We start from the raw sequence: 19109 nt of genomic DNA, 5'->3' as shown, positions 1-19109 counted from the left end.
TGTAATTGTGCTGTGAGAAAAAACAACTGCAGCAGAACTGTGGAAAAAAACTGAACTAAGTGTTTGGTAAATTATAAATTTTAAAGTATTGTTAGTTTGTTAAGATCTATTATAATGATAATGATAATGATAATGTTATAATCTAATTTATTATAATCAGAAATATGTAAAAATTTATTTTATATAATATTATATTTTCTATATATTTTTAATTTTGTTTTTAAATATAAATTTGTATGTATTTAATAAAAATATTTTGTAGTATTTTTATGTTATATTTATCAAATCTAAAAGAAAAAATTAGAAACAAGTATATAAGAAATTTTTTAAGTTGATGTTATTTATTAATATCAAATAAAATATAAATTATTTTTTTAAAAAAAAACATAAGAGATTTAATAATTATTTATTTTATTATAATTAATTTAATTTGAATACTTTATTTTTTTTTAATATATAATAAATAAGTAAATATGATTTTAGTATAAAAAAATTTATTATAGTTTTTTAATCAAAATAGCTTTTTATAAAAGTTGGGTTGGACCAACTTTAGATTTTAGCTGTAACTTTTCTAAAAATTCTTCAAATTTTTTTTTGATTGTTTACCAAATACATTTTTATGACAGGCTTTTTAAATAAAACTTTTCCAAAAATTGTACCTAACAGACCCTAAGTATATACCCAACAGTTTGTAACTGTTGGGAAAAGATGCATTTTATGTAGAGCTAATATCGGTCCTCAATCACAACATTCAAACTCTTGTGCAAACGTTTCATGGTTTTACCAATCGTGTTGAGTTATGGGAGGCCAACTGGATCCCGAGAAGATTCAATTGTGCAGCCGACTTTGTGGCTCGCTGGGCAATTCAATCTGCCCAGTTTGGGACGATTGAATTGGCCAATTTTGACAGTTCCCTGTCACCTTGGGAGGCAGATGGCTGAATCGGTTTTTTTTTTTTTTTCGTTTTTTTAGTTACTAGGTCTGATTTAGTTTGTTTCGAAGCTTAGTTCTGCTTTTTTTCTGGTTTTTAGTTTTCGTGTAGTTCTTGTGTTGTTCTGCTGTTGTGTTGCTCCTTCGAAAGTAACAGTTATCAAAAAAAAAAATCTTGGCTCCAAAATGATTTTTTTACTTTTTTTAGTGTCTAAATAATTAAGACAATATATATAATACCGTTCAAACATTGTCTTTTAGTTTACAAAAGAAAATCAAGAAGCCATTAATACCTAAGGCTCAAATATTTCAGACGAGTGCTTGAAAATCTCATCTCTCTCTCTCTCTCTCGTGGCTGAAACTGAATCCCCAAGGTTGAAAGTTTCCCTGTGATGTGATCCACGGCAGCTCCTTTCTTCTCAGCTCTCGTCGATACTCTGCGCGACGATTCCTCAAGTCGGAGCCCATGAGAGTCCAAGTTGAAGCTTTTTTCTTCTCAGCTCCTGTTAGATCTCTCTAACCCGAACCCTTATCTCTCTCTTTCAAAAACCCTATGTTTTGTACACAAGTCGATTTTCTCTTTTGTTTCTCAGGCCCTACAAAAATCAAGGTTTTTCTTCTTCTTCATTCCTCTTTCTATCTCTGGTTTGTTGTAAGAGTTTAGTTTAGTTCTACAGAGAGATTATTGATTGATTGTGTTCATTTTTTTTTTCAAATTAGGAGAATCGCTTTCCCTTTCGATCCAGAACTCGGACTCACTCGCGCTTCAGGACAGAAACTAGAGGTTCAATCTCCTCTTATCTCACTTTCCATTTTTCCAGTTTGAGTTGTTAATTATTTTGATTTTAGAGATGAATATTTGCTTTTTATGGATTCTTTTTTGTTCATTGTGTGAGATTCTGAAGTTGTGTCGTTGCGTTTGACTACATAGCTTAGTACTACAGATAGCAAGTCTCTGGTCCCAAATTAACTCAAATTTAAGTACAATATAAATGATTTAATTTCAATGACCATCTTACTCTCATTTGCTTTAGTGTTGATAAGCAAATGCATTGCCTCCAAGTTTCCCATAATAGCTCGTATGTTAGAACATCTAGGACTCTTGTTTGCTGTCACGGCTTTCTTCGCCTCAGTCACCACTCTCGTCATAACAACTTGCATCATCTATGCCTTCTCTGCCACTACTATCATACTTTGCAATTTCTTGTTTTGAACTCATACATATAATATACGTATTGTTGCTGTTGTTATTGTGGTATTTCTGATATGTAATATTTCTTTTTTTGAACTCATACATATAATATACGTATTGTTGTTGTTGTTGTTGCTGTGATATCTCTGATATGTGTTGGGTTTTTTGACACGACATGAAACCGACCCAAGTCCGAGAGGCACGATCACCACATATCACGAAAAAATATGTGCTTAGGCCAGCATTGACACTTTTTTAAATTTTGTTGGTTTTCAAATTTTACTTTTTGTTTTGAGGTTTTTGGCAATTTCATCTATGGAGTTTGGTACTGGTATATAGCCTAGTCGTATTGCTTCATTTCTTTTAATGGTGATGAAATTTTATTACGCTCAATTGAAATTTGATTTGGTTTATGCTTTTCATAGTCAGTTATGAATGAGTTACAGAAGCTAATTAGTAATTACACTTTATTTGACAGTGTTCTTGTGCATTTTACAGAGACAGTCTTGTGATAAGTAATTGATGCATATCAGAAATCTGAACTGTTTGATTCATAAACCCTCCATTAAGTATTTTTGTCGAAGTTTTTCTCTATGGTCAATGAAGAAGGACCCTGATCTTGAATCAGCTCTCTCTAGAAACCGTAGATGGATAGTCAATAATCAAATTAAGAATATAGTCCTTCGATACCCGAATCAGATACTACCACTGAGATTCCTCCAGAAAAAGTTCAAGACCCTTGATCTCCAGGGAAGTGCTATGAATTGGGTCAAAAAATACCCTTGTTGCTTTGAGGTTTTTCTCCAACATGATGAGTATTACTGTCGGTTAACCAAAAGGATGATGGCTTTGGTGGAGGAGGAAGAAACTGTCAAGGATATGCAGGAACAGGTGCTTGTGCAGCGATTGGCGAAGTTGCTGATGATGAGCACAAATCACAGACTCAATGTTGTGAAACTTAATGAGCTGAAAAGGAATTTCGGGTTTTCTGATGATTACTTGATTAGGATTGTGCCCAAGTACTCTGATTTGTTTCGAATTGTCAATTATGGTGGGAGGCGGAGTTCAATGGATATTGAACTTGTCTCTTGGAACTCTGATTTGGCTGTTTCTGCAATTGAGATCTCAGCTCAAAAGCAGGGTGTTGAACCTTGTTTCTCTTGTTCGTTGCCTTCAACTTGGGTGAAGTCTTGGGAAAGATTTCATGAATTCAATTCGACTCCTTATGTATCACCGTATATGGACCCTGGCCAACTTGTGGAAGGAACAAAGGAAATGGAGAAGAGGACAGTGGGGTTGGTGCATGAGCTGTTGTCATTGACTCTGTGGAAGAAAGTGTCAATATTAAAGCTTGGACATTTTAAGAGAGAGTTTCGATTACCTGACAAATTGAATGTTTTGTTGCTCAAGCACCTTGGTATATTCTATGTTTCGAATAAGTATCAGCTCTATACTGTACTTCTTAGAGAAGGTTATAAGGGATCAGAGTTGATTGATAAGGATCCCCTCGTTGTGGTAAAGGAGAAGTTTGGTGAGCTGATGCAGGAAGGGCTTCATGAATATAATCGAAGGCATTGCTCCCAAAATTTAGAAAAGAAGAGAAAGGCAGGCATGGTTTTGAGTAGATTGCGTGAAATCGAAGATAAAAACTCAGACCTTTCTGATTCTGAGGATCAGGTACAAGGAGACAAGCTAGGTGGCTTATTTGATCCAGAAGAAAGAAAGCGGTTTTATAAAGTTCTCTTTGATGATGATGCTCCAGGATAAGCTGTTGTGGTATGTATCTGGCTTTTCTCCTATCCAATGTTTCGAAATTTATATTCATTATTTTAGGTCTTTTGTTTGCCAATTACTGCCAAGTTCTTTTATCTCACAACTTCTATTGAGTATTTGATTTAAATGTCAACAGCAGCTTTGGCAATATGGTTGAAGGTGAGTTTGTCATTGTGCTTCTGTTTCATACCACTGAGACAAATGAGATGAATATAGAAACACAATGGATATAACTTAGTATGGAAATCAGATTTCGAAAACCTTCTTCGCAGTCTAGTCTTCGGTTCTCCCTGGGACGCCTCTACAGCTCAGCCACAACCACAGCCGAAAACTTTAGCTCAAAGGAAGTCAATAAGAGGTATGAGATCGTTAAAACAAAATTTTTGTTCACTGAGAGGATTTTCGCCTGGTGATTTCGAGCTTCCATTTATATTGCTGAAGTCATTGAAAAGCATAAATGGGAAACATTTTGTCAGCAGCCATTGAAAAGCTACAATTTCGATTGTAAGTGAGTTCTATGCTAATCTTGTGTCAAGTTCGAAGTTAATATTTGCAAAACATTACATGAATACACACCATTTTGAGGATATATAGGTTGTTTCTTTAAAATTATTTATCCTATGTATTGTTATTATTGCTATTTCAGGGTAAAGTATTATGCATTTTTTTTCTTGAATATGTTTAAAATTTGTTTATTTCAATTGGTAGTTGCTACATTATTTGTATCCATTCACATTGTGCTTATTATGTTACTTTTGCCATTTTTTTTACAGGGGAGGTGATTTGAATTAAAGTTGAGTTGTGAAAATATTAGACCTTTTTTTAGTGAAAAATCGAAGATATATTGACCAGAAGTTTTCAGCAAAAATAAATAAATCAGGTCATTACAATCCAAGATTAGAGGGTAAAGATGAAACATCAATGCAACATGTAACCTTAAAACTTCAACGCCCACTTGGCAATGCGTATTACAACCACTAAACATACAAGCAAACACATAATTACCAACATAGTATTCAGCATTTGATATGTTGTCTTGTGATTGTTTAATAATATTTTTTAAAAATTATTATATTAAATTATATGAGACTTAATATTTAATTGTACCATATATTACATATTGGTAGTGCTAAGCACCACTTGTGATTTTTAACATTTCTTATTACATAAATGAGGTCTATTTGGTATATTGTATTGTATTGTAGTATATTTAATACAATATTATTTATATTAATAGGTTGTGTGAAATTATACAATTTTTACTATAAATTTATTCCCACCTTGCCCACGAACTCGTATCTGGACCTCTGACTTGGCTACGACCCTCGATCTTGAGCTGTATTTTTGGACTTGGACTTTAGATCTCGGAGCCTAAATTCTGCAGCCCGACCTTGGATCCCGATCCACTTGTTTTTACCTCAGTTATTCATTCTCACTTAAATAAAATAAGAAAAATTAAAAATAAATTATGAGAAACATTTTTATTTGTTATTTTAAAAATAAAAAAAATAGAAACATTTATGAAACATATTTTTATTTTTCTACATTTATATGTGTGATTTTAAAAGATTTAAAAACAAAACATAATAAAAAAAAAAAGAAAAAACAAATTTTGATTCAATTTCCCAACAAAAAAAAAAAAAACACGTACCTTAATTATATTAAAAGATTTTTGTTCAATTTTATTAACGAACAATTTAAGAAACACGATTTGGTACATATCAAAATTCGAAGGGTATGATTTTGTATACATTAAAGGTTAGGGCACAATTTAGTACATGAAGAATTCTCACATTAGTAAAATTAAATAAAATTAAACAAAATTTTTTAAATTTAATAATCTCAATAATTTAATTTTTTTTAATGACCTAAAAAGGTTAGAAGACACGATTTGATATAAATTCGGCAGCGTCAAATATTCTAAGTAGACCTTTTTTTTTCACTTCTCGTTGTCTCCTTCTAATTGGTTTCTCTCCCTATCTCAGCTATTGACACTTGGTGTTCACAGTGTGGGTGGTGCAGGTTGTAGCTATTTTTTCAAACCAAACTACATGTGCGGTTTTTATAATTTCTTAAACCGCAACCGCACTGCGAGATCTTAAAACTGCAAAAATTACACCGAAAAAATACAGTGTGGTACGGTACAGTTTGAGCGGTTTACACTATCATAGGTATCAAACATTATAATGAAAATTTAAAAATCAAACTATACAGCTTTAACAATATAAAACAAAAAAATCTTATTGAAGTTTTAACATCACAACATGTATAATAATCATCAAGTTATTAAATTCAAAATTGCAAACCACACTGCACTGTACGGTTTGGCAAAAGTACAAACTACAACTGCAACCGCACCGTGAAATATTTCAAACTGCATATTTTATGCAGTGTGGTACGGTATTGGCGATTTGTGCAGTTTGATGAGCAGCTCTAATCGGCAGTACTAGTATTCAGCCAAAACGACAACCTCAGACTCACGACATCAAAAACGACGACCGGTCACTCTCTCTCTAACTCTGCTCGTGATCCAAACGACACGTCGTTTTCTTATTTCCTCTTTGGAAATAATATATATACATAAAGTTTTCCCCTTTCTATTCCAAGGGTTCTTCCTCACAACTGCTACAAACCAAACTGGATTTGGATTTTGGATTTTGGATTTTGGATTGGTTGGTACTTTCTCTCTCTAAGGTAATTTCTCTCTCTTATACTCTTCTTACTAGGTTTTTGTTTTTGTTTCTCTCTCTAGAATAAATCAACTTCGTAACAAGGGTTTTTGATTGGTTTCATGGAATGCTATTGTTTTGGTTTTGATTATAGTTTCTGATATTGAAATTAGGTTTTGTTTTTTGTTTTCCTTTACGGAGTGAATCTCAATTCGTTGAAATCTCTCGATGGGTCGGAAGAAGGCCAATGCTCGGGACGATGAGAACCCTGCACAAGGTGGTGCTAAGTCGAAGAAGAAGGGTTTGCTTATTGATGACGACGAGTACGCTATTGGAACTGAGGTTTCTGAGGAGCCTGAAGTTCAGGAAGAGAAGGTTGTGATTACTGGGAAGAAGAAGGGTAAGAAGGGTGGCTCCAAGGCTTCTGAGCCCAAAGGCAATGATGAAGAAAAGGCGCTGGATGAGGTTGATAATGATGATGAGGATGATCATCGTGAAGTTGTTTTTGCTGGTAAGAAGAAGGGCAAGTCGAAAAAGGGTAAAGGGAATAGTAGTGTGCTTAGTGGTTCGAGTTTTGGGTTGCTTGAAGATGATGATGATGATAAACAGGAGGATGCAGTTCAGAGTGATGAGGAGGATGTTGCTCCTGTAGTGAGTCTTTCTGGCAAGAAGAAGCCGTCGAAAAAGAGTGGTAATAGTTTGTTCTCTGCCTCAGTTTTTGATGCTATTGATGATGACAATGATGATGATAATGATGGGGAAGTGGTTGATGATGATGAGGAAGCCCCTATTGAGATTATGGGGAAGAAGAAAAAGTCATCTAAGGGTGGGAAGAAGGGTGGTAGTTTGTTTACTGCCTCTGGTTTCGATGCTCTCGAAGATGAGGCTGAACCTGAGGATGAAAAGAAAGACGAGGAAGATGAGTTTGCTCAAATTGCTTTTTCTGGTAAGAAAAAGAAGTCATCTAAGGCTGCTAAGAAAGGTGGTGGTAGTTCATTCAATGCAGTACTACTCGATGAGGGAATTGATGAAGATGTGCCTGTGGATGAAGATGCTTCAGTCATAGCATTTTCGGGTAAGAAGAAATCTTCTAAAAAGAAAGGTAACAGTGTTTTTTCTCAATTGAACGAAGAAGTTGGTGATGGCAATGAAGTTACAGATGCAGCTGAAACTGAACCATTGAGTGTTGGAAATAGTAATAATGGAGCTGATGAATCGACTAAAGTTAATAAGAGCCAGGAGGTAGCTGGAACTTCAAAGAATAAAAAGAAGAAGAAGAAGGGAGGAAGGACGGAACAAGAAGAGGATGATTTGGATAAAATTCTTGCTGAGCTTGGTGAGGCACCTCCAATACCAAAGGCTGCAGCTCCTACACAAGAGGAGAAAGTTCAGGTTGAACCTGAAACAGCTGGTCCTGTTGATGATTTAGGTGAAAAGGAAGGTGAAGAAGAGAATGTAGAGTCTGCTGCTGCAAAGAAAAAGAAAAAGAAGAAGGAGAAAGAAAAGGAGAAGAAGGCAGCGGCAGCAGCAGCAGCAGCTGCTTCTGTTGAAACAAAAGTTGAAAAGCCAATTGAAATGAAAACTGAAGCAGCAGAACCCAAAAAGAATGAATCTAAGGGTAAAGCTGCTGACAAAAAACTGCCAAAACATGTCAGGGAGATGCAAGAGGCACTTGCCAGGAGAAAAGAAGCTGAGGAGAAGGCAAAGAGGGAAGAAGAGGAGAAGTTGAGGAGGGAAGAAGAGGAGAGGCGGAAGCAAGAAGAGCTTGAGAAGCAAGCTGAAGAGGCCAGGCGTAAAAAAAAGGAGAGGGAAAAGGAGAAGTTGCAAAAAAAGAAACTGGAAGGCAAGCTTCTAACTGGGAAGCAGAAGGAAGAAGCTCGTAGGTTGGAGGCAATGAGAAATCAAATACTTGCTAATGCTGGGGTGCCTATTCCTACCAACGACACCGGTGCACGAGTTAAAAAACCATTATACCAGAAAAAGAAGTCAAAACCAATTCCCCATCAAGTTAATGGTGCAGGTTCTTCTAAGCCAGTTGAAGATACTGAGGAAAAGGAATCTCAACCAGAAACTGTTTCTGAGGTCAATTCCGTGGTATCTGAGAAGGTTGAGGAGACAGATGATGTTGATGAGAAATCTGAAGTGGCTGAGTCTGTCAAAGAGAATGGAATTGAAGAAGAAGAAGAAGATGATGATGAGTGGGATGCAAAGAGCTGGGATGATGCCACTGTTAATATTTCAGTAAGTGCATTTGCTGATGAAGAGGAGGCTGACTCTGAGACAAAACTTGCTCCTAAAAAAGTAGTGAAAAACACAGGTACACATGATCTTTATTTTTAATTAGGATATCTATTTACCAAGTGATAAATAAGAGTAATATTACATGTTAGTTCTGTTGTGAAACTAACTTTGAACTGTTTATTGAAAATGAAACTAACTTTGAGCTGGTTATACAGCTCACTATCATAAGATTTTAATCTTTGTACCAAAATAGCCTAGAGGTGGAGTAACACAAAAATGAAAGTGTACGAACATAGTAAAATATGTTTTTGGCATTTGATACTTGCTTTCCCAAACCTCCATTAACAACAGGATTATAGCTTCTAGAGAGCATTTAAATTTGTTATTGCTGAATTTGAACCGATAATGGATCCAATCTTGTGAAATTTCTATTATTAATGGCGTTTCTATTTGTGTCCTGCATTATTTTCCATGATATGTAGTTTACTATCTTATGATATCTCGTTGTCTCACATTCAAGTCAGAGTATTAAGCTTTAGCTTCCTTTGATTAACAGAGTGTGATGATCAATTTTTTTTGTTAAAAGGGGGAAAAGTTTATGCATCTAATCAGTACTTGTAAAGGATTTTAGCTGGCTTTATTATATTTTTTAGTTTTCATTGTTTAAGCATGTTATAACTTCCAAGATCGTTATTTTTGATTTTTTTTTTTAAAAAAAATTGTTAGACACATTCTTTTTTCTTGTTAGAGTGTTTACCTTTTGACTTATGCTTAATTAGGGTTTTAATAAGGTGTTGTGGATGGTTGATGGAGCTTCAATGGGTTGTTGAAATGGGATCTTTGTTTTTCAGATGTTTGTGGTTCTGTAATTTTTAACTAGTGTTTTATTTATTTTGACAACTGATCATCTACTCTTCTGGGTTTTGGATATTTGCAGCCTCTTCTGCAGTTGCAAGCACCAAGCCTGTTCAATCTCAGGATGTGGACAATAAGAAAAATCCAGAGCCTGAAGTCACTGAAAAAAAGAAGACGAAAAATGCCACGGTCAAAAAAGCAACACAAAATTCAGATGCTACACCTAAGGCTGAAAAAGACCTTCGTTCACCCATTTGCTGCATCATGGGACATGTTGATACTGGTAAAACTAAGCTGTTGGATTGTATTCGTGGTACTAATGTTCAAGAAGGTGAGGCTGGAGGTATTACCCAACAAATTGGAGCAACATATTTCCCTGCAGCGAACATACGTGACCGAACCAAAGAACTAAAAGCTGATGCCACTCTTAAGGTGCCGGGGCTATTGGTTATTGATACTCCTGGTCACGAATCATTCACAAACTTGAGGTCAAGGGGTTCAGGGTTATGTGATATTGCGATTTTGGTTGTGGATATTATGCACGGCTTAGAACCACAAACAATTGAGTCATTGAATCTTTTGAAAATGAGGAATACAGAGTTTATCATTGCATTGAACAAGGTGCACACTATAGCTGAACAGTACTGGTTATCTCCCTTCACCATTTTCTTCATATTATACTCATGTTTTTTATTCTATTCTTTCAATTTTGCAGGTAGACAGACTCTATGGATGGAAAAGTACCCGCAATGCACCAATTGTAAAGGCATTGAAACAGCAATCTAAGGATGTCCAAAATGAGTTCAACATGAGGCTCACTCAGGTCATAGGGTTTCCAATTCAATTTCTATTGTACTGTGTCTGTTCAATTGTACTTACAAATTCTTAAATTTGTTCGGTTCATCAGATTGTAACCCAGTTCAAGGAACAAGGCTTAAATACTGAGCTCTATTACAAAAACAGAGAAATGGGAGAGACATACAGCATTGTACCTACAAGTGCCATTACGTATGATTCATTAACACTGGGTTCATATTTCAATGTAACTTTTCATTCTCTTTGGACGGTCTGTTTTTGCTTTCTTGTCTGATGTTTTATGTTTGGGGTAACTATTTCAGTGGTGAAGGCATTCCGGATATGTTGTTACTATTGGTTCAATGGACTCAGAAAACCATGGTTGAAAAGCTTACTTTCAGCAATGAAGTGCAGGTTTGCTTTATTTTCACCATACCAATACTCTACTCTTAGACGGTTAAAACTGGATAATTCTGATTAAATCTTCTTCGTTTTTGCCAGTGTACTGTATTAGAGGTTAAGGTTATTGAAGGTCATGGGACAACTATTGATGTTGTACTGGTCAATGGAGTGCTTCATGAAGGAGATCAAATTGTTGTTTGTGGCATGCAAGTAAGTGTCTTTAATCCTTCTTCCAGATCCAGATGAGACTTTTAGTTACGCATATTTGTAATTTATTTCTGGAGATTTCGTTATTCATATGAAAAGTTATTGATATTACATTAAGAATTTTACTAATAATTGTTAATGTGTATTTATTTTAAGGGACCAATTGTTACTAGCATTCGAGCATTGTTAACACCCCATCCCATGAAAGAGCTCCGTGTCAAGGTAATCTTTTTCCTGAGAATCTAAGAATCTTAAAAAAGAAATCCAATTACTAATTTTATATTATGTCTTTTATAGAAGCCTCACCTAAAGTCTTTATCCACTTGGAAAAGTAACTAAATTAAATCTAACGTGAAGAATCTAAATAGAGGAAAATTGCAAAAAAATTTATGTTTTGGCTCTCACATGTGCTACCAATTTTCCATCAAGGGTTTTTCTTTAATTCCATGATTCAAATTGAGAATTCCTGTTGTCTCATGTACTCATAAAAGCTTCCCAGGATTTATTGATATCTCCAAATCAACAGCATTATTATGTTTAGATGGCCACGAAAGTGACGAAGTGGAACATTTCATTAAACTTGAATTGCATGCATTGGACTGGCTAACTTGAAAACATAAAATATGTGCTTTCTTTATTTACCGTTTTGTGTGGATGTTGTGATATTCTTGTGTCCCTTAATCTTAGTTCTGAACTATTTTATAAATTGAGTTACTGTTTGTTTGATGTTTAGGGAACATATCTGCATCACAAGGAAATCAAGGCTGCACAGGGTATAAAGATCACAGCACAGGTTATATTTCTAACTAATCCTCCATGTTTTCAAACCCTAAGCACTTCAGAAGTGTCATGGTTACTGTTGAAGTTCGCATCCTTAATTGATTGGTAAATGTTTTATGCAGGGTCTTGAGCATGCTATTGCTGGTACTGCTCTATATGTAGTGGGCCCTGATGATGACGTAGAAGATATCAAGGAAACAACTATGGAGGATATGAAGTCTGTCATGAGCAGAATTGATAAGAGTGGCGAAGGAGTTTGTGTGCAAGCATCTACTCTTGGTTCCTTGGAAGCTTTGCTGGAGTTTCTTAAAACCCCAGAAGTAAATATTCCTGTTAGTGGTATAAGCATAGGCCCGGTACACAAGAAAGATGTCATGAAGGCCAGTGTGATGCTAGAAAAGAAAAAGGAGTATGCAACAATTTTAGCTTTTGACGTCAAAGTGACTCCAGAGTCCCGTGAACTTGCCGAGGAGTTGGGTGTAAAGATCTTTATTGCTGATATCATTTATCACTTGTTTGATCAATTTAAGGCCTATATAGATAATTTGAAGGAGGAAAAGAAGAAGGAAGCAGCTGATGAAGTTGTATTCCCATGTGTTCTCAAGATTTTACCTAATTGCATTTTCAATAAAAAGGATCCAATTGTCTTGGGAGTTGATATTCTTGAAGGCATTGCAAAGGTACCCTTTTGTTATTTTATTTTTCTTTATTTCTTATTATTATTGGTAGTGTCAGTGTCGCAAACCGTAACAAGTCGGTGATAAGGTTGTGGCCTTATTTTTCATTTCATGCTCTGTCATAGAACCGGGCGAAATACAAAATGCAAGTAGAACTTAGTCTGCTTAATTTACTCCTAAAATTGAAGGTGGTTATTTGGAGTTGTTAAATTAATTGTTCTAACTCATGAAATTTGTGTTTTGTATGGACTTTCTAGTTGATGTGTGTAGTTGTGACTTGTTAATAACCAGGTCTTATGGCATAGGGAAAGGGATCGAGAGTTCTTTTATTTTAACATTTTCAACAGTATCAGATGAATTATTAGTTCTTTGTTAACATTGCACATTTCTCTGTATAGGTGGGTACTCCAATTTGTATTCCTCAAAAGGAGTTCATTGATATTGGCCGTATTGCTTCAATTGAAAATAACCATAAACCTGTCGATACTGCAAAGAAAGGGCAGAAGGTGGCCATTAAGGTAAATATTTAATGCTTGTATTAGTCAAGTTCAGTTTGTTGTCTGTTGTGTAGCATGATAAGTACGGATTTCATGCGTTGTCAACACTATCAGTAAAGTAAAATATTCGCTATAAAAATTAAAAGTGAATTTGTCAAGTTGATGCTTTGAAATATAATATGTATTTGGGATTTGCAAATTCTTTAACTTTTGTGCACCAAAGATTTGTAATCAGTATTTCTGTATGACTTGTTGAGCTTTTAGTCTGCCAAGTTTAAATTCTTGTGAGGTTTTCTTTATCCAGATGGTTCGTAAGTTTTTAAAAGAAAATAATGCAGATTTTCTGATTTTAATAAGAGTGAATTAATTATGTTATGTACTATTTGGTGAAACTTTCTTCATGGGTATGGTTGTTATGAAGACAATTTGAGTTCTGAAAATGTATTCATCACCTGAAAATTGAACTTAAAGTTCAAGCTTTTTTGACTTGTCTCAAACCTTTATGTTATCATTTCACTTTAATTATCAGTATGATAAGATTTGGTGTTTTCATTCAACGTGGTAGTTAAGAGTTGCGCTTATAGCTCTTTTTGTTCTTGCGCTTTTGCAGATTGTGGGCAGCAATTCTGAGGAGCAACAGAAAATGTTCGGCAGACATTTTGAGATCGAAGATGAGCTTGTCAGCCATATCTCAAGAAAATCTATTGACATCCTAAAAGCTAACTACCGAGTAAGTTGAAACGATTGTTGATAATTTCTGCTTCCTTTTATGGATGGTTGTCTATATACATTTCTTAGATAATTTTATGGATAAGTCCTTGCTTTGTTTTCTAACCATAACTCAAATTGTTTAGGAGGATCTATCAAATGAGGATTGGAGGTTGGTCCTGAAACTGAGGAATCTTTTCAGGATACAATGAGATATTTTCTTTTTATATATGAAGCACAGCCACAGGACAATTTTTCGGTCGAAAAGACCAGGTGGCTTCAACTGCAGCAAAAAATGTTTGATCCTTTCAGCAGCGGCAGCATCAGCAGCAAATTGGTCAATAAATTCACTGTTCTTTCAGTGTTCGGTGTCGGAAGAAGTGATCTGAGCTCGATTTCATTCATGTGTTGATGGTGGTATACAAAGTTGTGAGTGTGGAAAGCTGGAAGTGGGTAAGATTTTACCTAAGAATTATGATATTTTTGTTTTTGTTCAAAGATGTTAAACGTGTTTTGTCTCTTTAAAAATTTAATTCATTGTCTAAATTGTGAGCTTATGTTGTAGCCCCCTTAGTGGCCCTTTTCTTTTTTAGGAGTAACTTTCTGAAGTAGTTGTATGTTAAAATTTTGATAGTTGGGGTTATTGCAAGAACAATATTTGAATCTTAAAATAAATTCTTTCATCACATTTGATTATGTTTCTTGGTTATTTTTTTTAATGAGATGAGTTTATAGTTTTGACTCATTAATATTTTGTGGTAATTATTTATTTTGAACAAGCAACTATTAACGCTTGCTCAAATTGTTATAGGATCAAAGCCAGCCACATATCAAGGTGGTTGCATGGGCGAATTCAAAAACAAAATTTCAATTTGTGTATTGCCAAACACTTATTTGTTTGCTTTTTGTACTATTTATCCAAAATCATTTTATGTTTTGACATTATTAACAAGTTTTAATTTAAAAAATGAGGCATCTGTTTCCATGCTAATTGTAATATTATGACTTGAAACCATAAATAAATTTGGGTTTCTTTTAGATGGATTGGTATGGCCAACTCACTTATTAAAGAGGCTAATTTTAGTTGATATGCTTAACTCTAAAATAACACGACAACAACTTATTTAATTATTTAAGAGTATTTAAATATGTTAAATGACTTCTATGTTATAGTGCAAGTATGTTTAATTGTTATTAATATTTTAATGGATTGATAAGTTAATCAAAAATAAGTATGAACTTTTATATAAACTAGATTAAATAGGTCGGGTACTAACTCGCAAAATACGAGTTAAATATAGAGATTGTGAATGTGAATATGCATATAAAGGAGTAATTGAAAAAATATATATTAATGAAATCCGTTTCAGCATATAAAATGTTAATATTAATGTTGAGATTAATTGCTTAAAAATAAAATAAGCAATTATATAAACAATCTTAACGCTTTATTCGAAAATAACAACCTCATCTCTCAAGATCTTGTGGTCATATTCATCAACAAACCAAGCTCAGAATGAAATTTTCTATAAAATGTATCCCAACATTATAATTTTCTATAATTTATTTTTTAAATGTTGATTAAACATAATCATGTGGTAAAACATAAATGTTTTATTGATCATATATATATCAAAATATTAAAATAAAAAAAATTTGTAATCTTCATCATCAATATTCTAGATCACCAGTTATTGGTCCAGAGTGATTATTAATATCACTACAAATATCTTCACTCTCATCATCATCGTCATCTTCCTCTTCCTCATCAGTAGAATCACCAAGCAACTGTAGATGACCATTATTGTCGTTTTTATCACAATACGTGTCGTTTTCTTGGTCTTTATTGTCGTTTGGTTCTTCCAAGCTAATAATACTACTATTTCCAAGCCTAAGCAAACTCTCAGTGACCAAAATACCCTTGGGATTAATATCCTGTACGGCTCTTTCATGCAAAGCCTTACAAGCAACCATAGCAGCATCAAAAATTACCATATTGTCCTTACTACCACCACAATACACAACACAGTGACCCAAAACCCTCATAATCGGCTGCAACAGCTCCCACGGTAACGAAATACGCCTCCCCTGTTCTTCACCGAGTTGACTCGGTCCCGACTCACCACAGGCCCACACTCTAACCGACTCACAAAACTCAACCTTAGAATTCAAAGGCATCTCGTAAATTTTGCTGTAGTATAACTCCAAAGCCACTCCCACGATCCACGCCCGGCGCGTGGACCTCACCGTCCGGTGGGGTTCCAGGCTCGGCGACACGACGGAGATGTGGAGCGACGTGGAGTTGTTGGTGCTGTTTTTGGTCGGCGACGTCGGCTCGTGGTACAGGCTAGGGTTGGACATGTCCGGGACGTTGACGGTCACCGGCTGGCCGGCGCGTGAGGTTGTTTCGTGCGCGTAGAGGGCGAGCAAGATGGCTTCGAAACCCGCGAGTGGTCTGCGAAGGGTGGCGCGTGAGAGGTACGCGCATGCGATTACGGGTACGAATCGGATGACTACGAGTTGGAGTTTAGGATCGCCGGATTGGAAGGTGTCGTAGAGCCAGCGGCAGAGGTTGTTGTCGCCGGTGCCGGAGGAGGGGTGGCGGAGGAGGGCGGTGATTTGGTCGGAGATTTGTGGGTCGTGGAGGAGAGAGTGAGAGGGGTTTTGGGAGGGAGGAATTGAGGGAATGATGGCGGAGAGAGATTCCATGGCTGCCTCAGACTTGGTGTTATGGGAGTCTTGTGGCGGTGGCGCTGTTGTCGGAATATCATTTTCGGTGACTTTTTCAGCGACAGTTTCAAGAGTTTGAGTGCTTGTATCATCATCATTATTGGTCATTGATTTTGTGTTTTTTTGAAGAGAGTATAATTTATTTAAACTAATTGTGAAAAATTAAAATTATAAAGTGATTGATACAATCAAAAAGATTGTGTTAATAATTAGAGGAGAAGTAGTAGGAGCAAAATTAGGATCTTTATTATTATGAATGAGATTGGTTCCTCTTAATATACATATGACACATCATTAATATTAGTAATATATATGGAGTTTTTGTTTTCATTACTATATTTGGTTTTTCTAATAATTTGTTTTAAATATATAGGATCAATTTTAATAAATATGGATTTCGCATGTTAATAACTTTTTTCTAAAATATATGACATATTTTGGTATTATGAGAAATTAAGGAACATATAATATAATAATAAGTAATGTATGGTAATAGTAGCTAGGTAAGCAATAATTAAGGAGGTGTTAATTTGTAAAGTAATATTGTTTGTAAATTATGTAGTATACATAACATTAAATTTTGACCAATTGATTGCTTTATAAAAGCTTATGTATATTTTCTTATAATAACAAAATGATGAATGTAGGAAAGAGTTTAGTGAACTGCTAGCGGCAACCTTGCCTAATAGGGCTCCGCTGAAACTCAACTGAAGACTTTTAGTCTCTACTAAGAGCACCTCACTATTATTGGAGATGCTCTTAGGGGAGACTAAAAGTATTTAGTTCCAATAGGCTTCCATCCTTTAGCACAAAGAAGATTGCTTGGAGCCTAAGCTACCACTCACAATATACATTATGGACTTTTTTGTTCTTAGCCGGCAAAATAGTGTCTACAAGAAAGCATATTAAAATATTTCACTAGCATTTATTCCATACTCAAATCTCAAATGAATTTAACTCAATCTTAACATCTCATACAATTATCCCTCAAAGGAATTAAGCCCCACGGGAAGGACCTTTAAAGATGATAAGCAAAATCATAAAAAATGAACAAATAGTCAATGTTCTCCTCTTCATGATCACCCCCACAAAGAGGACAAATCATATCCTCGATTGTAATTCTAGATCCCACAACTAATTTATCTGGGGGAAATTACAAAGAATACACCACCAAGTAATTTCATACTCTCGAGTATTCTAGAGTTCCATAATTTGTTCCAAAGAATTGGAGAGACATTGCAAAGGGGGCTCTTTCGACAACTTGTGTAACATAGGCCGTTTTCGTCGAAAATTTACCATTATTTTCTTTTGTCCACACCTACTTTGTTGGGATTTTATGCTCTAAATAAAACAATTTTAATATAATCTTATTTACTATCAATAAAAAATTAGAAATAATTTAGGTTTACATGTAGTTTTCATGATTATGGTTTTGAATATACAAATTCTATTAAATCCAGAACATTTAGTTACTCACGATTACAATGATATCATCACAGTAGAAAATAATTGTGATTATATGCTTTAAACTAGGGTTGAGCATAAAATCCAGAAAATCGAAAAAATCGTTCAAACCGACCTACCGAACACCGTTGGAACCGAAAACTGAAAAAACTGCTAACAGTTAGAATTGCCATTAAACAGTAAGTTTTTTTTGGGTAATAAACTGATCAAAAAAATCGAAACCGACCGTTATACATATATATTATTAGTAATTACAATAATAAAGAAAAAAAACTTAATAAATTAATATATATATGTATAACAGTTGGTTTCGATTTTTAATATTTTTTTTTGAGCCTGAATTGAATTGATTTGCACATTGAACAGTAGAGATGAGATGATCGGCGCCAGAGATGAGATGACTTTTAGGAGGATTAAACTTTTGGGAAAATACGATTGAATATTGGAGATGATAAAAATGAGATATTCACTTTTTAGAGTTTTTGCTTTTTAGTTTTTAGTTCTGTACAGTAAGTAAATGTAATAATAATAATTAAAAAATGTTTCTAATTTTTATTTTTCGGATTTCAGATTAAAACTCAAAATTTAATGTGTTTCTTTAAAACTCGAACCCGATACCCGTATAGAGCATTTTCGGGTTAGACCCGACCCGACCATACAGGTTATCAGTTTTTTGGTTTTTTTTGGCAGCGGGTCAGGGCGGGTGGCCGGGTTTTCGGGTTTGTGGGTCTAAATGTTCAGCCCTACTTTAAACTATTTAGTTCCATGATTTATCAGTGCCCTAGATTTACACTGACGTGATAATCAACGATAAAGTTTACTTACACAATGATATTTATAATGTTTTTTTAGGACATTATTAAAGTTTAATTCCTTTTTTTTGGACATTATAAATTATTATAAATTTTTCAAAAACAAATAGAATATCTACTATAACTATAATGTGCACACAAGAAAATTTTAATTATAAAAATTTCCTTAGAGCTTGGCTAACAAACATAAATAGAAGAGCTCTTATTTCAGTAATTATATTAGTTTACTGAAATATCATTTATAAGAAGCTAAGTATTTTAAGGATAAAATACATTGAAGAGCAAAACGATAAATTTGTCCCTACTTGATGTAAATCATCTATAGATGATGTTTAATTATTTAGATTGAATCAATGGATAATTTATAGTGTATCTCT

The 19109-nt window shown here is 34.5% G+C and overlaps 3 protein-coding genes across 10 annotated transcripts; 2 read left to right on the top strand and 1 right to left on the bottom strand.

Moving 5' to 3' along the window:
• Window positions 1–674: 674 nt before the first annotated feature.
• Window positions 675–5082, top strand: LOC115709334 (protein WHAT'S THIS FACTOR 1 homolog, chloroplastic). 6 transcript variants are annotated; one of them, XR_004010221.2, is made up of 5 exons: window positions 675–1540; window positions 1651–1714; window positions 2621–3898; window positions 4032–4399; window positions 4669–5082. XR_004010221.2 is itself a non-coding variant. In XM_030637424.2 (4 exons), exon 3 carries the CDS (start codon window positions 2645–2647, stop codon window positions 3887–3889), a length of 1245 nt encoding a protein of 414 aa, XP_030493284.2. In that variant the 5' UTR covers window positions 713–1540; window positions 1651–1714; window positions 2621–2644; the 3' UTR covers window positions 3890–3898; window positions 4032–4665. The 6 variants fall into 6 exon arrangements, 3 of the variants coding, with proteins under 3 accessions (XP_030493284.2, XP_060963239.1, XP_060963240.1); XR_004010224.2 differs by having other exon boundaries at window positions 705–1540; window positions 4035–4399; XR_004010225.2 differs by having other exon boundaries at window positions 726–1540; window positions 2601–3898.
• A 1229-nt stretch (window positions 5083–6311) lies between these two features.
• LOC115709318 (eukaryotic translation initiation factor 5B) lies at window positions 6312–14764 on the top strand. 3 transcript variants are annotated; one of them, XR_004010217.2, is made up of 14 exons: window positions 6380–6589; window positions 6738–8881; window positions 9743–10281; window positions 10376–10483; window positions 10568–10668; window positions 10779–10869; window positions 10957–11067; window positions 11221–11286; window positions 11798–11857; window positions 11967–12524; window positions 12920–13039; window positions 13629–13748; window positions 13873–14179; window positions 14538–14764. XR_004010217.2 is itself a non-coding variant. In XM_030637407.2 (13 exons), the coding sequence occupies exons 2-13, from the start codon at window positions 6793–6795 to the stop codon at window positions 13936–13938; spliced, it is 4029 nt and encodes a 1342-aa protein (XP_030493267.2). In that variant the 5' UTR covers window positions 6312–6589; window positions 6766–6792; the 3' UTR covers window positions 13939–14414. The 3 variants fall into 3 exon arrangements, 2 of the variants coding, with proteins under 2 accessions (XP_030493267.2, XP_030493260.2); XM_030637407.2 differs by lacking the exon at window positions 14538–14764 and having other exon boundaries at window positions 6312–6589; window positions 6766–8881; window positions 13873–14414; XM_030637400.2 differs by lacking the exon at window positions 14538–14764 and having other exon boundaries at window positions 13873–14414.
• Window positions 14765–15090: 326 nt separating this feature from the next.
• LOC115709308 (uncharacterized) lies at window positions 15091–16713 on the bottom strand. The gene has a single exon (XM_030637388.2). It carries the CDS (start codon window positions 16562–16564, stop codon window positions 15398–15400), a length of 1167 nt encoding a protein of 388 aa, XP_030493248.2. The 5' UTR covers window positions 16565–16713; the 3' UTR covers window positions 15091–15397.
• Window positions 16714–19109: the final 2396 nt, after the last annotated feature.

This window comes from Cannabis sativa, chromosome X, assembly GCF_029168945.1.
Source record: "Cannabis sativa cultivar Pink pepper isolate KNU-18-1 chromosome X, ASM2916894v1, whole genome shotgun sequence".
Classification (NCBI taxonomy): domain Eukaryota; kingdom Viridiplantae; phylum Streptophyta; class Magnoliopsida; order Rosales; family Cannabaceae; genus Cannabis; species Cannabis sativa.
Note: the sequence above shows the minus strand (reverse complement) of the source record. Positions and strands in the feature narration are given on the sequence as shown.

What these genes read in the sequence shown, in the direction of transcription:
- LOC115709308 (XM_030637388.2), bottom strand. Translation starts at nt 16,564, where the DNA reads ATGACCAATAATGATGATGATACAAGCACTCAAACTCTTGAAACTGTC.
- LOC115709334 (XM_030637424.2), top strand. Translation starts at nt 2,645, where the DNA reads ATGCATATCAGAAATCTGAACTGTTTGATTCATAAACCCTCCATTAAG.
- LOC115709318 (XM_030637407.2), top strand. Translation starts at nt 6,793, where the DNA reads ATGGGTCGGAAGAAGGCCAATGCTCGGGACGATGAGAACCCTGCACAA. An exon ending in TTATCATTGCATTGAACAAG is followed by an intron (nt 10,282 to 10,375) that starts GTGCACACTATA and finishes TCAATTTTGCAG; the next exon opens with GTAGACAGACTCTATGGATG. An exon ending in GGCAGAAGGTGGCCATTAAG is followed by an intron (nt 13,040 to 13,628) that starts GTAAATATTTAA and finishes GCGCTTTTGCAG; the next exon opens with ATTGTGGGCAGCAATTCTGA.